The following is a 20,887-nucleotide window of genomic DNA, read 5'->3' on the forward strand; positions in this document are numbered from 1 at the left end:
TGCCTGGGCGCCGATTCCCTGTGGAAGTGCCCAGCCCTGGGTTTGGACTGAACTGTAGTTAGAAGGTACAAGTACATATGGCGGCAAAAGGAATTTCGCGGTAACCGCGTCCCGGCGTTTCGCCGGTGCCTTTCACAGGCTGTCTTCGGCTTGGGAAGTTGGTGCTACAATTGTGAGTCCTTTGTGTCTGACCGGGTTTTTATTGCTCTGGTTCTCCGGTGAAAACCTAATTGCCACCAGCATCACATACTTTCGCTGACGAATCCCTGGTGATGTATTTCATGAGTTGAAAAGACCCCAGCGCTAGGAAACCGTATTTATTTGCGTTTGGAAAAGGATCTGACATCTCTGCCGTGGGTTTAAGACTTTTTAATATAAGGGGAAGGAGAGAATAAATGCATCGTTTGCAGACTCCAGGGCCCAACAAGACTGTAATTTGTCACCTTGATAGAAGAAACTGCGGCAACTCGTGCTTTTTCTGACGTCAGAACGACGACGGAAATAAAACCTGAGCTAGGTGGCTGGCTGGCCTCATTGCTAAATGAATCTCTCACCGGCTGGGTATTCCTGAAATCTATCAGCCAAGTTAGGGCTCTCTCTGATCATAGTAGGCCCCCTGGATTTCAGTTTGGGCCCCAACTTCAAATTGGCTTTACTCCTCAAGAGTTATGTAGTTTTCAGTAGTTCCTTAGACATCAGGAAACTCACCTGGTTTGGCTTGAGGTCTTAACCTTGATGAAGTGAATTCACTTTTTTTCCCCTAAACATATTCAATGAGTATTTCCTACTGAGAGTTTATATGGCAGTTAGCAACTACAAGATAAAGTTCCTGTTTCTGTGAGATATCCCTTCTTCTGGGGGGAGACAGACAGTAAATACACCTATAAATGAATGTTGGAGATTTGTTCTTACAGTGAACAAATAAAACCAGATCAATCTTGTGAGGAAGGCTGATGCCTGAGATAGATGACCCTCTAGGTGGGTCTTTGTAAGAGGGTACATTTGTCCTGAGACTAAGAGACCAGACACCTGATTATTGCCAGACTGTCTTTTTTTTTCTCTCTGGGTGATACAAGAGGGCGAAACTAGTCTTACTTACCATTGTTCCCTAATGCCCAGCACAGAATAACTGCTTAATAAATGCCTGTTGGATTGAGATCTTCGTCAAAACATCTTTCACCTTTTAATGCTGCTGTTGACCATCCCTTTCTTTCTAGATCTCGTTATTTGTTCCTCTGCTAAGTTGAAGCATCAGAGTCTCTACTCTGCTCCGTCTCTCATGCCTTCTCTCCATTTCTGAGCAGTTACCAGGAACCTGCAAATGACGCATAAACCTGTCTTTTCATCTCCATTCCCACTGCCCAGGTTCAGGTCTCTATCACTTGATTTAGACGGGGCAATTTAAGGAGTTTATTGGGATTCAAAAATGGTGAAACAGACATGGAGGTGCCCTGAAGAAACCAGCACTCAGGGGAGCAGATGCAAGCACGGCGAAGGGTAGAGAGTAAAGTAGCCAGCAAAGGAGGCGTAATGGGCTTCTAGTTGGCCTCCTTGGTATCAAGCTCTGCTCCCCTAATTCAGTCTCAACACTTCCATGGGATCTGTATTTTTTAAACTAATTTTTAATTAATCTTTCTTAAAACCGTTGGTTGTCAAAATCAGTTGCCTACAATTAAAGTCTAAATTCCTTAGTCAGGCACCTGGGACCTTCCACAATCTGTTCCTCACCTCTTTCCATCACTTTCTCCCAGTTCACCCTATGTCCTCGCTGTCACTTTCTGCCTCAATATTGATGCTGATTCCAAACTGGAATGCCTGCTGAAGTGCTATATATCTGTAAAAGGCTTAGCCCAAATACCACTTTCTGCCTCTTCAAATAAGTGTTCACTGATCACCTCCTAGCCTTTTCATATTTATCTTTCACATTTTGCACCATCAGTCCAGGTGATGGAAGGTGAAGTATCTGTCCTTACAGATACTTTGAGTCAAATGTAAATGCCCAGTCTCAACTCACCAGCCTAGACACCTTGGGCAAGTTGTTTGGCATCTCTGAGCCTCAGTTTCCTGCCCCCATTTGTTAAATGGTAGTGATGGTGGTGATAATAGTGGTACTTATTGAGTTATCCTGAAGGGTTAGTGAGGATAATAGATGTGAAGAGCTTGGCACACTGTTAGTACTCCATAGGTACTGAATTAAAAGAGACTTCAGGTTTCTCATCTATCAGAGGAGGTGGGGGAAGTTGATCAGGAAAGTTCCCTTACCTCTAATGTTCAATGAATATTTAATCATTTAAAAATATTTTTCTGAAAATGTCTTAACGGAAGCTACCTGAAACTTTTTAGTCCCTGGGCGAACGTGCATCTGTCTATGAAAGGTAGTATGGAGGTGGGGGAAGCAAGTGCATAGAAGGAAGTGAAATCCAAATAGCATCATAGACTTGAGAGAAGGACACCTTAGAACACTGGCCCTAAATTAAGTCTTTTTAAAAAACTTATATCTGGAAGTTGATCGCATTTTAGTCATTGGGTTTCAGCTCAGCACCTGTGTGTTAGGGTTACTTACTAAGCATAAAGGAATCCAGTGATAGGAAAGCAACATGGTTTGGGTAAACTTTGCAAGCACCCAGGTTCCTGTCAAGGAACTCTGCCTCAGGTAATGCTATAGTGTATCTTTGCCTGTAACTAACTGGGTCCCCTTGGGTAACTCAGCTAACATTTTTAATGCCTTCTTTTCTCATCTGTACGATACTAATTACAGTGTCTGAGTTGTGAACGTACAATGAGAACAGAGCTGAGAATATCCTTGAACAAGTTCAAACTCTGGTAATCTGCAGGTTTAGGATAGGTTAAGATTAATGATTCTCAAAGCAGGCTTCACAGCAGATTCACCTAAAGTCTCTTAAAAGCTACCAATGCCCAGACTCCATTTCCAGAGATTCAGATTTAGTTGGACTGGCATAGAGCTCAGACAGCGGAATTTTTAAAAAACAATACTGGTGTAATTTTTATAAGTGATTTAGATTTAAAAACAAAACAAGAGCAGAAATTAAATGACGACTTACATATATTGTTTGTTTGATAAACCTCTTGGTAATATGGAGTTATGAGCTTGATTGGCTTTTCCCCCCGACTTCACGAAACCAACTGGTTGTTGACATCATGGAGTCACAGCCTCAGGTTACAATTTATAACTTGCATTTTCCCAGGTAGAGAAGCCCGTCGGAGTGATGCAGCCAGGGCCACATAAAGATTTAATGTGTGGATCTCAGTTTCCATCTCTTAGGAGTGACGGAAGACAAAGAAGATTGGAAAAGAAGGGAACAATGGAAAGGAAAAGGAAAGGGAGAGTTTATGGCCTGAGGTCTGGGAGGAGGGGCCTTTCAGTTGGGAGAATGGCAGGACAGAACATAGAGGAAAAGTTGGGCTTGATTTATTGAACTGGTTTTGTTATGTTGGTGACTATAGAACCAAATGAAACCTGTGGGTGTATTTTGTAAGACTTGTTCTCTTAAAATTGTTTGGAATTAGCTGTCAACATTTAAGTATCTAAATTTCACTTAAAACTTGATTTCTGGCATTTCTTGAAAAGAAATAAAAAGATCTGTCTTACTTTTACTGAAATAGATGAGACACATGTTCTCCAGTTTCTTGTACCCAATCTGCTTTGCTCATTTGTCTTACCTACTTGGGCTCCAGCTACATTTGTTTTTAGCTTTTAATATAATCTGCAGATCTTAATATTAGCAACACATTAGAATCTTCTCAAAGCATTTAAAATATCCATGCCTAGATTCCATTCTAGACGAACTGAATCAGAAACTGGTGTGTATTAGGGGGCATGTTATCACTATTATTTTTCCAAACCTCCCAAGGTGATTTCTATGTGTAGTTAGAATTGAGGACTACTAGTCTGCGTCACCTATTCAAAAGACTTGTGTACAAGCCCATCTTATCTCTGAAAGTGATCCATTAAGAAACAGTATATAGAATCATAAATTTAGAGGATTTTAGAACTAGGAGAGATCTTTGAGAGTGCATCTGTTAATCCGAACTTCAGATTTTGCCTGAGAAAACGTCCAAAAAGAAAAAAAGCTTGTTCAAAGACTGTAACATCATTTAGTATGAATTATGGTGTTTTATTATATTTTCTCTTTTCAAATAAAAGTATATTTTTAAATGTTTATAAGTGATCCTCTTTATATGCACCACTCTGTGGTGCTTTCAATTTGTCATGATTTCTATTTTTCCTTAAGTAGTTTGTTTGGAGTTAGCTAGAACTTAAAAAAAATAATAATACATTGCCATTCATTGTTTTTAGTCCAGTAGTAATTCTTGATCAGAGGTATTGCTAGAGCAAAAAGTACATGTGCAGAGAAAGAGACTTTCTCAAAGGTTATAGGAATATATTTTGGGCTGTTTTTGAACTCTGTACATAATTATTTAAATCTATTAATTTTCAGTTGATGAGAAAGATTTTTACTTTTGTGTATTCACACTGCTCAGACACTCACTGTTTTAATTAAAGTTAAATTTTTAAATGTAGTGTGCAATACAGTCTGTCCTCCTGTATCCAGAGTTGCAGGTTAACTTCATTAACTTCTGAAGTTTATTAGTATTTTCTCTCTTTGAGAAATGAGAATAATTCCAAAAGATCTCAATGGGAAGGTTAACTCCTAGACATCTTAGGCTGGGCATGTTAATAAGAGATATTTGAAAAATCCATCTAGATGAGTCAAAGATTTTAATGTAAAAAATAAAATTGTGAAAGTTACAGAAGAAAACATGGGACGGAACTTTTGGGGGGATAGGCAGTGAAGGCTCTGGAGTAGGAAATGGAAACCCACTCCAGGATTCTTGCCTGGAAAATTCCATGGACAGAGGAGCCTGGCGGCCTACAGTCCGTGGAGTCGCAGAGTTTGGCACAACTGAGCACATAGCACAGCAGTGAAGGAGGCTTTTTTCACTGTAGATGCTTTTTTCACTGTAGACGCTTGTGTACTTTATGAATGGTGTACTGTGTACATGTATTACCTAGTCAAATATTTTCTAATAAAATGAAATAGTTCAATACAAAAATAAAAATAAAACATCATCTAGGAACCTGAACAGAGTTCTTGTGGAGCAGGTGTTGGGATACTGTAAACAAGACAGGACCAGGGGTCCATCATTTCAAGGAAGTGAGCTGTTCCTCTCTGCCCCCCACCGGAGTGGTCAGTCCTTATTCCCCTGTGAGCTTCCTGTAACACAGGGCTTCTCATCCCCAGTGCTCCTGGCCTTTGGGGCCAGATAAAGCTTTGATGTGAATAGCTGTCCTGTGCATTGTGTGATGTTTAGCAGCACCTCTGAACTCTCTCTGCTAGAAGCCTACAATACCCCCTCACTTGTGACAGCCAAAAATGTCTCCAGGCATGGCCAATGTCCATTGAGGGCGGGCGCCAAAATGGTCCCTAGTTGAGAACCACTACTTTAATGTAGCCCTTTCTGTGGGCTTGTAGCAATCATACCAAGAATTCTTAAACATTCCAGCCATAGTGACTGGGTTGTTAATGACAGGTACCTTTCATTAATATAGTGCTTTACAATTTAAAATATATTATCACATACTTTGTGCATGCTCAGATCGAAAGTAAAATACAGTGGCAGAGTTAATGAAAACTATATGGAGCAGCTGTACATGTTGCTTCTTTTAACTTCTCTTCTTTGTTTTCCTGAGAAATTGTGTTTGTGAGGATTGTGCTGTATTGCCTGCAGGCAGATGATCAGTTGAGTCATCATTATTGTTAACGTTTGTACTATCACTGTGTATTAGGGAGCTAGAAGGTCTGTGCTCCCTGTCCTCGAGAAGTTGAGAATGTAATTAGGAAAGAGGATAACTCCATAAAGAGATCATGAAAACATACAAGACCCCTTCCTATAATCCAATGAGTATACAAAAGTGCTATGTAAATAATCACAAGTTGGTCATTGGAGGAAGACCTTAAGAGAAGGTTGGCTTGAAATAATCTTTTTTTAAAAAAAAAACACTCAAGCCAGCAAGCTGGGCTTTTTGAAAGAAATGTACTTCAGTGAGCACAGGCTCAATGGGAAAGGAGGTGGCTGAGAAGTATGTTCAGGGCCAAGGTGGGGGGCAATGAGAGGAAAGCTGAAAACTGCAAAGCAGATCCATTACAGGAATGAAAGGTTCAGAAGGAACATCCTGGGAGAGAAATTTAAAGAGTTAAGAGGGGACTTCCCTGATGATCCAGTGGCTAAGACTCCACGCTCCCAAGGAGGCCTGAATTCCATACCTGGTCAGGGAACTAGATTCCACATGCCGCAACTAAGGCTCAGCACAGCCAAATAAATAAATAAATATTAAGGGGAAAAAGAAGAGTGCAGGGCAATCTTGGCTTTGAATTTGCTGTTCCAGGGGTTTGACTAGTAGAAACACTTAGGACTGGCAAGGGGAAAAGAGGAATACGAAAGACATGGATTTTGAAGAAGAATCTGTGTCTGTAAATGGAGTGGGCTGGGCTCAGTAGGCAGCACGGGAGGAAGCGGCCAGCCAGGCTACGATTGTGGAGCCAGAAGGAACAAGAGGGAGGAAGGGATGGTATGAAATGTTGATAGGACTCAGAGACTGATTAGATACCTGGGTTCCAAGTCTGAGTGATGAGGGGAACCAACATTATCATGAACAGAAATAGAAAAGCTGATGTGTGAGGTCAGATGGTATGTTCAGTGGGGCACGTGGAGTCGGAGGTCATGACAAACATTCACGTGAAGAAGTCTCCCAGACAGCTGGGGTCTGACAAGAATTTGTGAAAATTTTTCTGAGCAGGAAGAGGGAACCTGAGAGATTGTCTCTCCCCTCCAGCTTTCTCAGTTTACAGATGAAGAAATAAATGGCATGTTAAATGACGTCATCATCAGCAAGTAGGAAGTATGACAGAAATCCTATCTCCTAGTTTCTAGAGGAATTCTAGTTTTGTAAAACGGAAAGCCCTGGGGAAAGGAGATCTGAAAGAGGCCCCTGTGGGATGAAGACTGACACTAAAGGCTTGAAACTTACAAAGGAAAGAGTTTGGAGTGTGTGAAGGGAAGGGGGGTGGGGCTGGGGCTGCCCCCACACGGAGCACAGAGGCTGGGAGGAGGGCAGGAGCTGGTAGTGGAGGCTGGAAACAGTTCCTCTGAGAGCGCGGATGCTTGCAGATGCAGTGAGAAGCAAGGTGGTGGGGTTCAGGAAACAGTGTCCCTCCTGCGCAGGGAGGTGAAAGGCTGAGAACTGAGAAAAGGCCTCTTGCCTTGATTAGGAAGAGGTAGCAATAGTCGCAGTGACAGTCGCCCTCGCTTACCAGAACCAGGGCAGGCACGGACCCAGTTGAAGCTTTATAGTGACTCTGCGAGGTAGATACTGTTTTATCTCCATTTTACAGATGGCAAAACTGAGACAGAGGTGAAGTGAAGTGAAGCCGCTCAGTCGTGTCGAACTCTTTGCGACCCCGTGGACTGTAGCCCACCAAGCTCCTCTGTTTCATGGGATTCTCCAGGCAAGAGTACTGGAGTGAGTTGCCATTTCCTTTTCCAGGGGATCTTCCCGACCCAGGGATCGAACCCAGGTCTCCCGCATTGCGGGCAGACGCTTTAACCTCTGAGCCACCACGGAAGCCCCTGAAACTGAGACAAAGAGATATTAACCTGCTTGCCCAGAGACAGCACAGCTCCTGAGGGGTGGAGCCAGGATTTGCCAGTAGAACTAGGATTCAAGGGAGCGATGAGAACAGGGGTAAGCTGTTTAGACTGTTGGCAGCAGAGACAGGAGCAGGCTGATTGTTCAAAGTCGCTTTCCAAATACGGAGCTAAGCGTGATTGACAGAAGCTGGGGGAGCCAGCAGAGGGAGAGAGGGAGGCCAGGTCCTAGCAGAGCCGAGACCAGGAGCGCTGGCTAAGTCATGAGTTTTGAGTAAGAAGAGAGAAAACACCTTCTCTGCTGAGACTGCTTACTGAATCCCAGTCTTTCACTACCGAAGGTCATTCCCCACCTCCCGAGGACCCTGGGTTTTCAAAGATTGTATCCACTCTAAGTTTTTATTTTAGTTGAAGTATAATTTATACGCAGTGCAACAGCTGGATCTGAAGCATACTGTTCAGAGAGTTTTGACTATAACTTCAGTTCAGTTCAGTTCAGTCGCTCAGTCGTGTCCGATTCTTTGCGACCCCATGAATCGCAGCATGCCAGGCCTCCCTGTCCACCATCTCCCGGAGTTCACTCAGACCCACATCCATCGAGTCCGTGATGCCATCCAGCCATCTCATCCTCTGTCGTCCCCTTCTCCTCCTGCCCCCAATCCCTCCCAGCACCAGAGTCTTTTCCAATGAGTCAACTCTTCGCATGAGGTGGCCAAAGTGCTGGAGCTTCAGCTTTAGCATCAATATTAATTCACTTCCCACTTTTGTTACTCTAAGATATATAACATTGCCAGTCAGAATCTAGGATTATCACACCAAGTTAAGGCAGTTTTGTCAAAAGTAAGGACTCATGACATTTTAATTAACCTGTTTAGCTTGTTTAAGGCCTTTTGAAATATAGTGAAGCAGCTCATAGCTTATAGTATTACCATCTGAGAGTCCGGTGAGCCAGGGACCCCCAGTATGTAAATAGACTCAGTTGGTTATGGGAAGAGATGTCGTGGGAAGAGTTGTCAGGAAGACAGAACCATAACTGGCCTTATACTTAACAGATTCTCAAAACCACTGACCTAGCTGTCGTAATTCATTCCCAGGAGCTGAACTAGGAGAGGTATGATCTTATTCTTCTTAATCACCAATAGTCATTCATAGCAGTTTTGCAGCTAAGTATACTTGACTGGATATTTGGCTTCCAAGGTGGTGCTAGTGGTAAAGAACCTGCCTGCCAGTGCAGGAGATGTAAGACTCAGGTTTGATCCCTGAGTCAGGGAAGATCCCCTGGAGGAAGGCATGGCAACCCACTTCAGTATTCTTGCTTGGAGAATCCCAGGAACAAAGGAGCCTGGCAGGCTGCAGTACGTAGGGTTCCAGAGGGGGACATGACTGAAGTCACTTAGCACACATGCATGGCTATTTAGTGTCATTTAGGGGTTCTTGTTATGTTTTAGATGTGATTGTGATATGGTGGTATTGTTTTAAAAATGGATCTGACTTTTTAGAAATATGTATTGAAGTATTTACAGATGATATCTGGAATGTTTTGTAAAATAATTCTAGGTGATGCTGGGAGTAAAACTTCAACAAGACCGGCCTGAAGTTGGTACATGGGGGTTCATTATTATGTTATGTTCACTTTTGTATATGTTTAAAAGTTCTCATAATAAAAAATTTCAGAGATTGAAAAAAATAAAATTAAGAATATCAGTCAGGGTTTAACTGCATATAAACAGAGATCTCTTGTATGTTAAGCAAAAGGGATTGAGTACAGGGTATTAAAACCTGTAAAATTGCTAGAAAAGATGGCAGACCAGGCTTTGGGCTCAGTCTCTAGGAATAAACACTGAGTACCACCACTCAGCTCACCTAAGGATCTTCTCTTATGCCTCCATCAGGAAGCCAGCTTCTCATTGTTTGAACTGCATCCTCCGGGAACACATCACTGAGGCCAAATCTGATGGTCAGGAATTCACCACCACAGTTGTTGGCTGCAGAGGACACCTCTGCAGCACCTGCTAAAATTGTACCAGCAGAATGGGTGCTGGGTCCCACCACTTTGCTCTTTATTGTGTGAGTGCTAAGTCACTTCAGTTCTGTCCAATTCTTTGTGACCCTATAGGCTGTAGTCTGCCAGGCTCCTCTGTCCAGGAGATTTCCCAGGCAAGAATACTGGAGTGGTTGCCACTTCCTACTCCAGGGAATCTTCCTGACCTAGGGATAGAACCTGGATCTCCCGCGTTTACAGGAAAATTCTTTATTGTTTAAGCCACCTGGAAATCCCACCTTGCTAATCAATAGATTGGGGGATTAGTTCAATTCAGTTCAGTCACTCATTCATGTCCTACTCTTTGTGACCCGATGGACTGCAGCATGCCAGGCTTTCCTGTCCATCACCAACTCCCACAGTTTACTCAAACTCATGTTCATTGAGTCAGTGATGCCATCCAGTCATCTCATCCTCTGTTGTCCCCTTCTCCTCCTGCCCTCAATCTTTCCCAACATCAGGGTCTTTTCATATGAGTCAGTTCTTCGCATCAGGTGGCCAAAGTATTGGAGTTTCAGCTTCAACATCAGTCCTTCCAATGAATACTCAGGACTGATCTCCTTTAGGATGGACTGGTTGGATCTCCTTGCAGTGCAAGGGACTCTCAAGAGTCTTCCCCAACACCACAGTTCAAAAGCATCAATTCTTCGGCGCTTAGCTTTCTTTATAGTCCAACTCTCACATCTATACGTGACTACTGGAAAAACCATAGCCTTGACTAGATGGACCTTTGTTGGCAAAGTAACGTCTCTGCTTTTTAATATGCTGTCTAGGTTGGTCATAACTTTCCTTCTAATTTGGGGGATTAATAAGCAAAAATACAATTTCAGTTGCAAAGACACTTTGTGATAGATTGGCCCAGTCGGTATTTGTTCCCACTTCTTTCTAGTCCAGTTCTGCAGTGGATGAAAAATTGAAAACTACATTTCCCACATTCATTTGCAGCTACACTTCTAGAGAGGATTTAGATTCCATCAATTTTGCTTTCTGTTCAGTTCAGTTCAGTTCAGTCGCTCAGTCATGTCCGACTCTTTGTGACCCCATGAATCGCAGCACACCAGGCCTCCCTGTTCATCAACATCTGCCGGAGTTCACTCAGACTCACGTCCATGGAGTCCGTGATGCCATCCAGCCATCTCATCCTCGGTCGTCCCCTTCTCCTCCTGCCCCCAGTCCCTCCCAGCATCAGAGTCTTTCCCAATGAGTCAACTCTTCACATGAGGTGGCCAAAGTACTGGAGTTCAGCTTCAGCATCATTCCTTCCAAAGAAATCCCAGGGTTGACCTCCTTCAGAATGGACTGGTTGGATCTCCTTGCAGTCCAAGGGACTCTCAAGAGTCTTCTCCAACACCACAGTTCAAAAGCATCAATTCTTCAGCGCTCAGCTTTCTTCACAGTCCAACTCTCACATCCATACAAGACCACAGGAAGAACCATAGCCTTGACTAGACAGACCTTAGTTGGCAAAGTAATGTCTCTGCTTTTGAATATGCTATCTAGGTTGGTCATAACTTTTCTTCCAAGGAGTAAGCGTCTTTTAATTTCATGGCTGCAGTCACCATCTGCAGTGATTCTGGAGCCAAAAAAAGTAAAGTCTGACACCATTTCCACTGTTTCCCCATCTATTTCCCATAAAGTGATGGGACTGGATGCCATGATCTTCGTTTTCTGAATGTTGAGCTTTAAGCCAACTTTTTCGCTCTCCTCTTTCACTTTCATCAAGAGGCTTTTTAGCTCCTCTTCACTTTCTGCCATAAGTGTGGTGTCATTTGCATATTTGAGGTTATTGATATTTCTCCCGGGAATCTTGATTCCAGCTTGTGTTGCTTCCAGTCCAGCGTTTCTCATGATGTACTCTGCATATAAGTTAAATAAGCAGGATGACAAGATACAGCCTTGATGTACTCCTTTTCCTATTTGGAACCAGTCTGTTGTTCCATGTCCAGTTCTAACTGTTGCTTCCTGACCTGCATACAGATTTCTCAAGAGGCAGGTCAGGTGGTCTGGTATTGCCATCTCTTTCAGAATTTTCCACAGTTTATTGTGATCCACACAGTCAAAGGCTTTGGCATAGTCAATAAAGCAGAAATAGATGCTTTTCTGGAACTCTCCTGCTTTTTCCATGATCCAGTGGATGTTGGCAATTTGATCTCTGGTTCCTCTGCCTTTTCTAAAACCAGCTTGAACGTCAGGGAGTTCACGGTTCACGTATTGCTGAAGCCTGGCTTGGAGAATTTTGAGCATTACTTTACTAGCGTGTGAGATGAGTGCAATTGTGCAGTAGTTTGAGCATTCTTTTGCATTGCCTTTCTTTGGGATTGGAATGAAAACGGATCTTTTCCAGTCCTGTGGCCACTGCAGAGTTTTCCAAATTTGCTGGCATATTGAGTGCAGCACTTTCACAGCATCATCTTTCAGGATTTGAAACAGCTCAATTGGAATTCCATCACCTCCACTAGCTTTGTTCGTAGTGATGCTTTCTAAGGCCCACTTGACTTCACATTCCAAGATGTCTGTTCTAGATTAGTGATCACATCATCATGGCTATCTGGGTCGTGAAGATCTTTTTTGTACAGTTCTTCCATGTATTCTTGCCACCTCTTCTTAATATCTTCTGCTTCTGTTAGGTCCATACCATTTCTGTCCTTTATCAAGCCCATCTTTGCATGAAATGTTCCCTTGGTATCTCTAATGTTCTTGAAGAGATCTCTAGTCTTTCCCAATCTGTTGTTTTCCTCTATGTCTTTGCATTGATCGCTGAAGAAGGCTTTCTTATCTCTTCTTGCTGTTCTTTGGAACTCTGCTTTCTGTTAGTGGAATCTAAATGTATTTTTGCTTATTTATCCCCCAAAGTAATTTTGGACAATGTTTAAATTATAGTATATTCTTTGGTTTGGTTTCCTCGCTACAGTTTTTAACCAGCTTTTACCCAAACAGTACAACCTCTTCCTACTCAAGACTGTGTTCCCTGATCTCTGTGCTTCAGCTAGATTCATCTGAATGGGTGTTCTGTGCACACTTGGCCACCATGTCTTTGCCTGTGCTGTTTCTAGTGCAAGGAATGCCTTCCCTACTCCAGTCTAAATCCTGTTTTTAAGCATAGCTCATATCCTAACTCTTTGTAAAATCTTACCTGATTTCTCCAGGCTTCAACCTCCTTCCTTCCCCCTTCCTTCCCCCTTCCTTCCTTCCTTCCTTCTTTCCTTCCCACGTGTACATATGTATGGCTCTGAAATCTTTCTGGACTTAGTCTTTGTTTTATGGTACAGTTTGGTCTCTCTCATGCAAGTGTTTTATTATTGTTACTTTATATGAAAAGGTCTTGCTTGTTTCAGTAGGCTGTATGTGCTTAGTCCTCAGTCATGTCCAACTTTTTGCGACCCCATGGACTGCAGCCTGCCAGGTTCCTCTGTCCACGGGCATTCTCCAGGCAAGAATACTGGAGGGGGTTGCCATGCCCTTCTCCAGGGAATCTTCCTAATCCAGGGATCGAACTCAGTTCTCCCACATTGCAGGTGTATTCTTTACCATCTAAGCCACCAGGGAAGCCCAAGTATACTGGTGTGGGTAGCCTATCCCTTCTCTAGGGGATCTTCCTGACCCAGGAATCGAACCGAGATTTCCTGCATCACAGGCAGATTCTTTACCAGCTGAGCTACCAAGGAAACCTGTAAGCAATGTTAAATTCTCTGTATAACCTCTTCTTTGATATGTATCACCATGAAGAGTAGAGAAGTTTATGTTTTTTACATGGGTACTATTAGTAAAATGTACCAATAAGCATACCAAGATAATACTGCTTCTTAAGAATATCTCTGAATTTTGTAGTGAAGGATCAGAAATGTTCTGTGCTTAGTCAGCTGTCATTTGTAACCTGTTATAGACGCTGGGGGATAGTCATTGTAGTTGGGTTAACGTCAAAATCTTCACGTGATGATCTCATTCAATCTTATAATTGACTGTACAGTCTGATAATTGCTTCTGTGCTTCAGTGAAACTGTAATTCTTTTGTTTCTTAAACTTGACCTGCACTTCCTGTCTCTTTGTCATGGGCCATGTTCCCCTTCATTGATAAGTCTCAGCTTAGGGCCCGTCTCCACCTGTTGTATCCCGTCCACCAGGCACTGCAACTGGCCTGCAATAGCAGGCTGGATGTCAATTTATGGCACAGTCAAGCAGTTAAGGAGCATTTTCAGTAATGATGTAGAACTGTGTTATGGACATAACTCAGGATGGGAGACTATATCTTGTTAAGTGAAAAAATACATCTTAAAAACTCTGTGGTATGATTTCCATTTTTGTAAATGTACATATTTTTAAAAAATCTGTACTCATTCTTTTCATTTAACAGATACTTATCAAGTGTCTACTGTGTGCCAGGCACTATATCTATGTGCATAGAAAAACCCCTGAAGCTGATATTCCAATATATATATATACAGTGATCATCTCTGCTTGCTGAGATAACAGGTGATTTTTTTTCTTTTTATTTGTTTTTTCCTTCATTTGCAAGCTTGTATTTTCTAATTTTTCTACACATATTATTTATTAATATGGAACTAACATTTTTTAAAAAACATGTCTATTTTTCAAATGTGTACTATGTAGTATTACATGAAAAACAATAGACTAAAAACACTAAAATCTCAAAGTTAATAAAAGAGAGATAAAAAGGAAGAAAGAAAGGAAAAGAAAAAGAAGAAAAGAAGGGAGGAAAGAGCACATTAAACTTTAACAGTCCCCATTTTGGGTGTTGGGTTTCTTGTACAATGTTTGTTCTAAAGATTCTGCAATGGGTATATATTAGCTTTAGAACCAGAACTTTTTTTTTCCCCCCTTTCTCAATAGCCAGTTCAAATGTGACTTTTCTGTGAAACTGCCTCAGATCCCTGAATTTGACCCTTTCAAGCTTTTAAAATCCTTTCATCACCAAGCACTCAATAAATATACGATAAATTGAATGGGTAGTATTTTCTAAGTATGGCCTTAACTTTTTTAGTGACACACGTCACTAATTTTGTTACTTTTCCGCATTTTTCCAGTTTTTGTTTTCAAGACTAAGTTAGATTTCAGATAGGCTATTTCACAACAATAAAAATTTATTCTTAAAAAAAAAATAGGAGATTACAATGTAGACAAAACAGAGACTGACAAAAAGCTGTCAGGACAGAGCAGGAAGACAGCGACCTGTAAGGCAAGGAGAGAGGCCTCAGAAGAAACAAGACTTCCCAGCACCTGATTTTGGACTTCTGGAACTGTGAAAAAATGAATTTCTAAGCCAAAGGCAAAAATAAATGTATCCTATGTGATTAGCTTAGTACTGGCATTTGCCCAATACTGACATAATTTTAACAGCCAGAACTTCATCTATTCTTTCTGTTCTTTTCCTCTTTTGTCCATTGCACACGCATGTGTGTGTGTGTACCTAGTATATATTTGTATACACACATGTATATTAATATAAAAGTTTGGATACAAACAGTAGACCCAAATCTGTTGTTAGTCTCCTTTTCCTCTCCTTAGAAATTTTTCGTCTAGTACCCTATTTCCTACAAGTTTATGGAGAGAAAAGGACTCCTTAGCCTAGATTGGAATCGCCATCCGCTGAGAGAACTTTCTAGAAGCCCTGCAGGATCGCTTCAGTAACCTCTGAGGGAGTCATTTAGGTGAGAGCCAGGGTGGCAAGACTCCTAGGAATGACCCAGTCCGATCCACTTGTGTGGCTTTCTTTAGAGGGGGCCAAAAGGTGACGGGGGCTTTAGCCTTTTTAGTGCACTTCAACTTTTGCAAAGAAAACACAGGCTGTAGACATTGCTGCTGTGTGAAGGCACTAAAAGCAATTAGTCATGGCCCAAGCTCCAGCACTGCCACCCTGGCTGGAAGAATCAGCTCGGAGCTGCCAGGTTGGCTTTAGATCAGGAGTTCAAGGAGGTTTGGTCTCTTGTCCCTGCTTCCCGGTTTCCAGAAGAGGCCCTGCTCTGCAGAAAGGGTGAGCCTTCTGGAACCTGAGGTAGTAGACAGTATTTATCTTGTGGAAGCTTTAAAGGATCCTGGAACTAGGGAAGTCTTGTTCTAAATGTGTGAATGAAAAGGAGTAATGTGTGGCCTAGCTGTTTGGAAGAGAAAAAAGAAATCCTTGAAGAATTATCATTCCAGAGTACTTTCTGAGGGTCCAGAAAATATTACCATATTTTTACTATTTTAAATATTACATATTTTAAATATTACTTCCTGGGTATTGTAGGATGCTTACATGGGCACATTGGAGTTTTCACTCTTGACTAGGTTACAGTTGTGGAATTCAGGGTCAGACAAAATATCAAAACATCATCCAAGGGGGTTTACCATTGGAGGTGAAAAAAAACAATTCATGACATTCTGCTTCATCCCTTGGTCCCCAGGCTCCCATACCTTTACAGGCCTGACTTTGACAGTTGCATTTCCTTCTTAAAAGGATTCCTGGACCCAGTGCCAACATGTGCATATGCGTGGATGTGCGTGGGTGTAGGCTTCCCCATACCAACAGTTGTTGACCCAATTCCAGCATTATCTACCAGTAGATAGAAGGAGATTCTGCAGGTCAAGGTCTTCATCCCATGAGACTGCCCTCCACTTCAGACGCCATCACAAGTCCAGGTTGTCACCTGTGCTGCTGACTGACTGGCCATAAGTCAGAGGTTTTCATGACCTCCTCGCTGGGTTCCGTTCATCTTCCAGAACAGCTCACAGAACTCAGGAAAACCTGTTTACTCACTTCGTTACCCATTTATTACAAAGGATATCAAAGGATACAAGTGAAGTGAAAGTGAAAGTCACTCAGTGGTGTCTGACTCTTTGGGACCCATGAGCTATACAGTCCATGGAATTCTCCAGGCCAGAATAGTGGAGTGGGTAACCTTTCCCTTCTTCAGGGGATCTTCCCTACCCAGGGATCAAACCCAGGTCTCCCACATTGCAGGCAGATTCTTTACCCGCTGAGCCACCAGGGAAGCCCGAAAGGATACAGACCAACAGCCAAAGGTAGAGGTACAGTGGCGAGGTCCTCAACAAAAGAGCTTCTGTCCTTGTGGAGTGTGGGGTCCAGGGCGTGGGGGAGTTCTGGGTCCCTACTATGGGTACTCTTTGAACCTCCTTTATTGATTTTTTTTCACGGCTTCATTACATAGGCATCATCGATGAACTCATTGGCCATGAGTGATTGATTCAAGTTCTCTCCTCTCCCTGGAATTCATGGATGGGACTGAAAAATCCAGTCCTCTAATCAAATGTTTGACTCCACTGGCAACCAGCCCCCATCCTTAGGTGCTTTCCCAGAGTTGTCTCATTAACATAACAAAAGACATTTATCACTGTTACAGTGTGTGTAAGTGGCTCAGTCATGGCCGACTCTTTGCAACTGCATGGGGTGTAGCTGGCCAGGCTCCCCTGTCCATGGAATTCTCCAGGCAAGAATACTGGAGTGGGTTGCCATTTACTTCTCCAGGAGATCTTCCCGACCCAGGGATCAAACCTGGGTCTCCCTCATTACAGGCAGATTCTTAACTATCTGAGCTCTAAGGGTTTGGTGAGCTGTGAGCCAGAAGTAAGAATGAAGATCAAATATGTATTCTTTCTAACAAATCGGAGCTTCCCTGATAGCTCAGTTGGTAAAGGATCCATCTGCAGTGCAGGAGACCCTGGTTCGATTCCTGGGTTGGGAAGATCCGCTGGAGAAGGGATAGGCTACCAACTCCAGTATTCTTGGGCTTCCCTTGTGGCTCAGCTGGTAAAGAATCTGCCTGCAGTGTGGGAGACCTGAGTTCAGTCCCTGGGTTGGGAAGATCCCTTGGAGAAGGGAAGGTGAAAGTCATACAGTGAAAGTCACTCAGTCATGTCTCACTCGATACTGGAGTGAGCTGCCATTTCCTCCTCCAGGGGATCTTCCCAACTGAGGCGTGGAACTCTCATCCTCTGCGTCTTCTGCATTGGCAGGTGGATTCTTTACCACTGAGCCACCTGGGGAGCCTGAAACTCTTATATTAATGGTGACCCCTTTGAAATTTAAGTCACAGTCATCCATGTCGGGGAAAATGTGAACTCGGCAAGTCTTTCATTTCTGTGAGGAAATATAGTTTCAGGTGGATTAACCTAAATCCCCAGGGTATGAGTTTTTAATTCCCTAATTCCCTGACATGGAGTGATTTCATTGAAGAGATTGATTTAATCTCTTGCAGTTGATGGATAAACTGTTAGCTAAATTTCAAAACACAGATTTGTCCTTTGCTGCTTGACCTCCAAGTTGGGTGGTTGATCCTGCATGATGCCATTTATTGAGGATTTGCATTTTTATTAAACTGGGATTGCTAAATCAAAGGTGCTTTTGTGTCTGTTCAATCTGTACCCAGGTATGTGTGTGCCCTGTGGTCTGACGCATTAAAACAACTGAATCGCTTTCCTTTTAAACTTACTGCTTCATAAAAGGGCATCTCTATTGCCTAAAGATGACATGGTATTTCTATAAACGTGAACATAAAGATTATGGGACATGACTCCTTTTATAGTTAAAAATATAGGGAGATTTATGAAAGACATAAAATTTACAGTTTCTATAATTTGATGTGCCAAGATTGCTTTAATACATTGAATAACAAAATGTAAAAGTTATGTTATCAGTAAAGTAATTGTTTGTGTATAATAGTTAATTTTTAATCAGTGGTATTTTTATGCTTAATTATTTTTCCTTGTGTTGTATTTTAGGGGTGTCAGCCTTATATTTTTGCTGCTGTCCAGTTGTAAATACTCTCAGAAAAAGAGAATTTGGACCCATTTTTTGACGACAGGTAGTTTCTAAACATGATGCATTTCAAAAGTGGACTCGAACTAACTGAGTTGCAAAACATGACAGTGCCCGAAGATGATAACATTAGCAATGATTCCAATGATTTCACTGAAGTAGAAAATGGTCAGATAAACAGGTGAGTATTTTTCCATTAACACTTTCTCTCCAATGAAAGAAATGTCTCTAAAATATTATTCTGGTTTTTCAGTTATTCTCTTGAATTATTCATTACTAAAGTTACGCTCCATTTAAAGATGTAATTTGAATTTCATATGTGACATCTGTTGGGCATAGTCTGCAATAGCAGATGAAGCAAATAGGAAAGGAATTTTATTCATCCTTTCGAATCTTTCAATTGAGTCTAATAAAAATGTATAAATACATTGGACCCCAACCAGCCCTAACTTTTCAAAAGCTTTATGCTTATGAATTAGACCAACTGTTGGAATTTAGCTGCATGCCATCTGAATGTGTACTACAGTCATCTGGCTTCGCCCACATTTTCATCAAGAAATGGTCAAAGTCTCGTTTGCCAACGTTCCCATGTTAAAATGACAAATAAGTCATTATCAGCGTCATTTGTAACATGGATTTTAAGTAATAACAACATAGAGCTAAATGCCTCTGTGAGAAACTAGAGAAATAGTACATGAAACAGAGAGAAATAAAGAGATACTGTGAGTGAGGGGAGGTAGGGGGCAGATAGGAAGAATGCTGGCCTGGCGGCTCACACCCTCAGCTGTGACCACAAGTCCTTCCAACCCTTGGGTCCTGTGTTTCTTAAGTTACAAGAGTAGGACTAAACATAAATATGTATATGTATATATATTTAATGATTCGGGGCATTATCTGACCTGATTTTATTTTTTCTAATTTATTGAAGTGTAGTTGATTTATACATTGTGTTAGTTGCTGGTGTATGACAGAGTGATTCAGTTTTACATGTATATACACTCTTTTTCATATTGCCTTCTAGTATGGTTTCTCATAGGATAAATTGAATGTATTGAAATTGAATATATTGATAATTCCCTATGCTATACAGTAGGACCTTGTTGTTTATCCATTCTATGTATAGTAGTTTGCACTTGCTCACCCCGAGCTCCCTGTCCTTCTCTCCCCCGCCCCCTTCCCACTGACAGCCACAAGTCTGTTCTCTGTGTCTGTGAGTCTGTTTGCATCTCATAGATAAGTTCACTTGTGTCGTATTTTTAGATTCCACACATAAGTGATAGCTTATGGAATTTATCTTTCTCTGCCTGACTTACTTCGCTTAGTATGATTATCTCTAGGTTCATCCACGTCGCTGCCAGCTCATGTGGATCCCTATCGGAAAGCTTTTCAGCTTGGGAGTTTGTGTGTGGTTTGTTTGGAGTTGAGGCCTCCTAAAAGGCTGGGAGAAAAGTGAAATATGTGGGGACTGCTTATTAGAACATAGACCATGCTGCACTTGGGAGGGCAGGATCAAAAGGAAATTGGGGAGGAGGAGGATGAAAACATTTTGTCAGCTAACCAGACCTCTCTGCAGCCATCCTTTCTGATAATCTCTGCATTCTGATACAATGCGTAATTGAAAGTCAGGAGTAGGATTGGGCTGCCCTCATTTACATACACTCAGAAGTTTCAGCCCCCTCTCCTCCTTATTCTCTTCCTTAAATGTTCTCAGAAATTAAGTCTCCAACCCAAATACTTCCTCACTAACATCCAAGTATCATTTACTGTGCGGTGATATTTCTTATTGTTGGACCCAAGTTTGCCTCTTTCACCTTTTCTGCATAATTATTAAGAATAACTGCCATTTCTTGAGTGCCAGTTTTCATTATATATTACACATATCCTTAGAACAATCCTTACAATATCATGCAATGTATTCCTTTGCAAATAAGAAAATTAAAAAATTCAGTATACCAATAAGAACGTGGAAGCTCAGAGAAATAAAATAACTTGCTCAAGGGCACATACAGGTCTGTAATAAATCTGTCTTTCTACCCTTTTCTGCTACCTCTGATTAAAATGCTCCGGCATAAATGAACAGGATAGTTCCTACTCTCAGTTTAAACCCGGCTAAACTCTACTAGTGCTGTTTTCTGCTCTGGGTTCCTGGGGTGTTCTGTAGTCACTACTAATTTCCACTGAACAATGGATGGGAGATCCATCAGCTGTTTCACAAATAGCAAATTTTGGGTTTGTAACAGCTTCATTCCCAAATCAGTGTAAGCCTTGAGGACCTTAAAATGAGAGTCTTCTATAATATTCGGTTCAGGCTCTGAACTTGATCTTTAAGGGTTTTACTACGAAAAAGTATTGTTTTGGATGCGATAACCCCTTGCAATAAGAGAAGGCACCGCTTCTCACCCCTT

At 41.9% G+C, this 20,887-nt stretch overlaps 1 protein-coding gene across 1 annotated transcript in view; it reads left to right on the plus strand.

The window, feature by feature from the left end:
• Nucleotides 1-18,541: 18,541 nt before the first annotated feature.
• Nucleotides 18,542-20,887, plus strand: part of SLC38A1 (solute carrier family 38 member 1) — a 51,198-nt gene continuing 48,852 nt past the window's right edge. The window contains exon 1 of the mRNA XM_052640440.1: nt 18,542-18,663. Within this exon, the coding sequence (XP_052496400.1) occupies nt 18,542-18,663 (122 nt within the window). The remainder of the gene's footprint in view (nt 18,664-20,887) is intronic.

This window comes from Budorcas taxicolor, chromosome 5 (assembly GCF_023091745.1).
Source record: "Budorcas taxicolor isolate Tak-1 chromosome 5, Takin1.1, whole genome shotgun sequence".
Lineage (NCBI taxonomy): Eukaryota > Metazoa > Chordata > Mammalia > Artiodactyla > Bovidae > Budorcas > Budorcas taxicolor.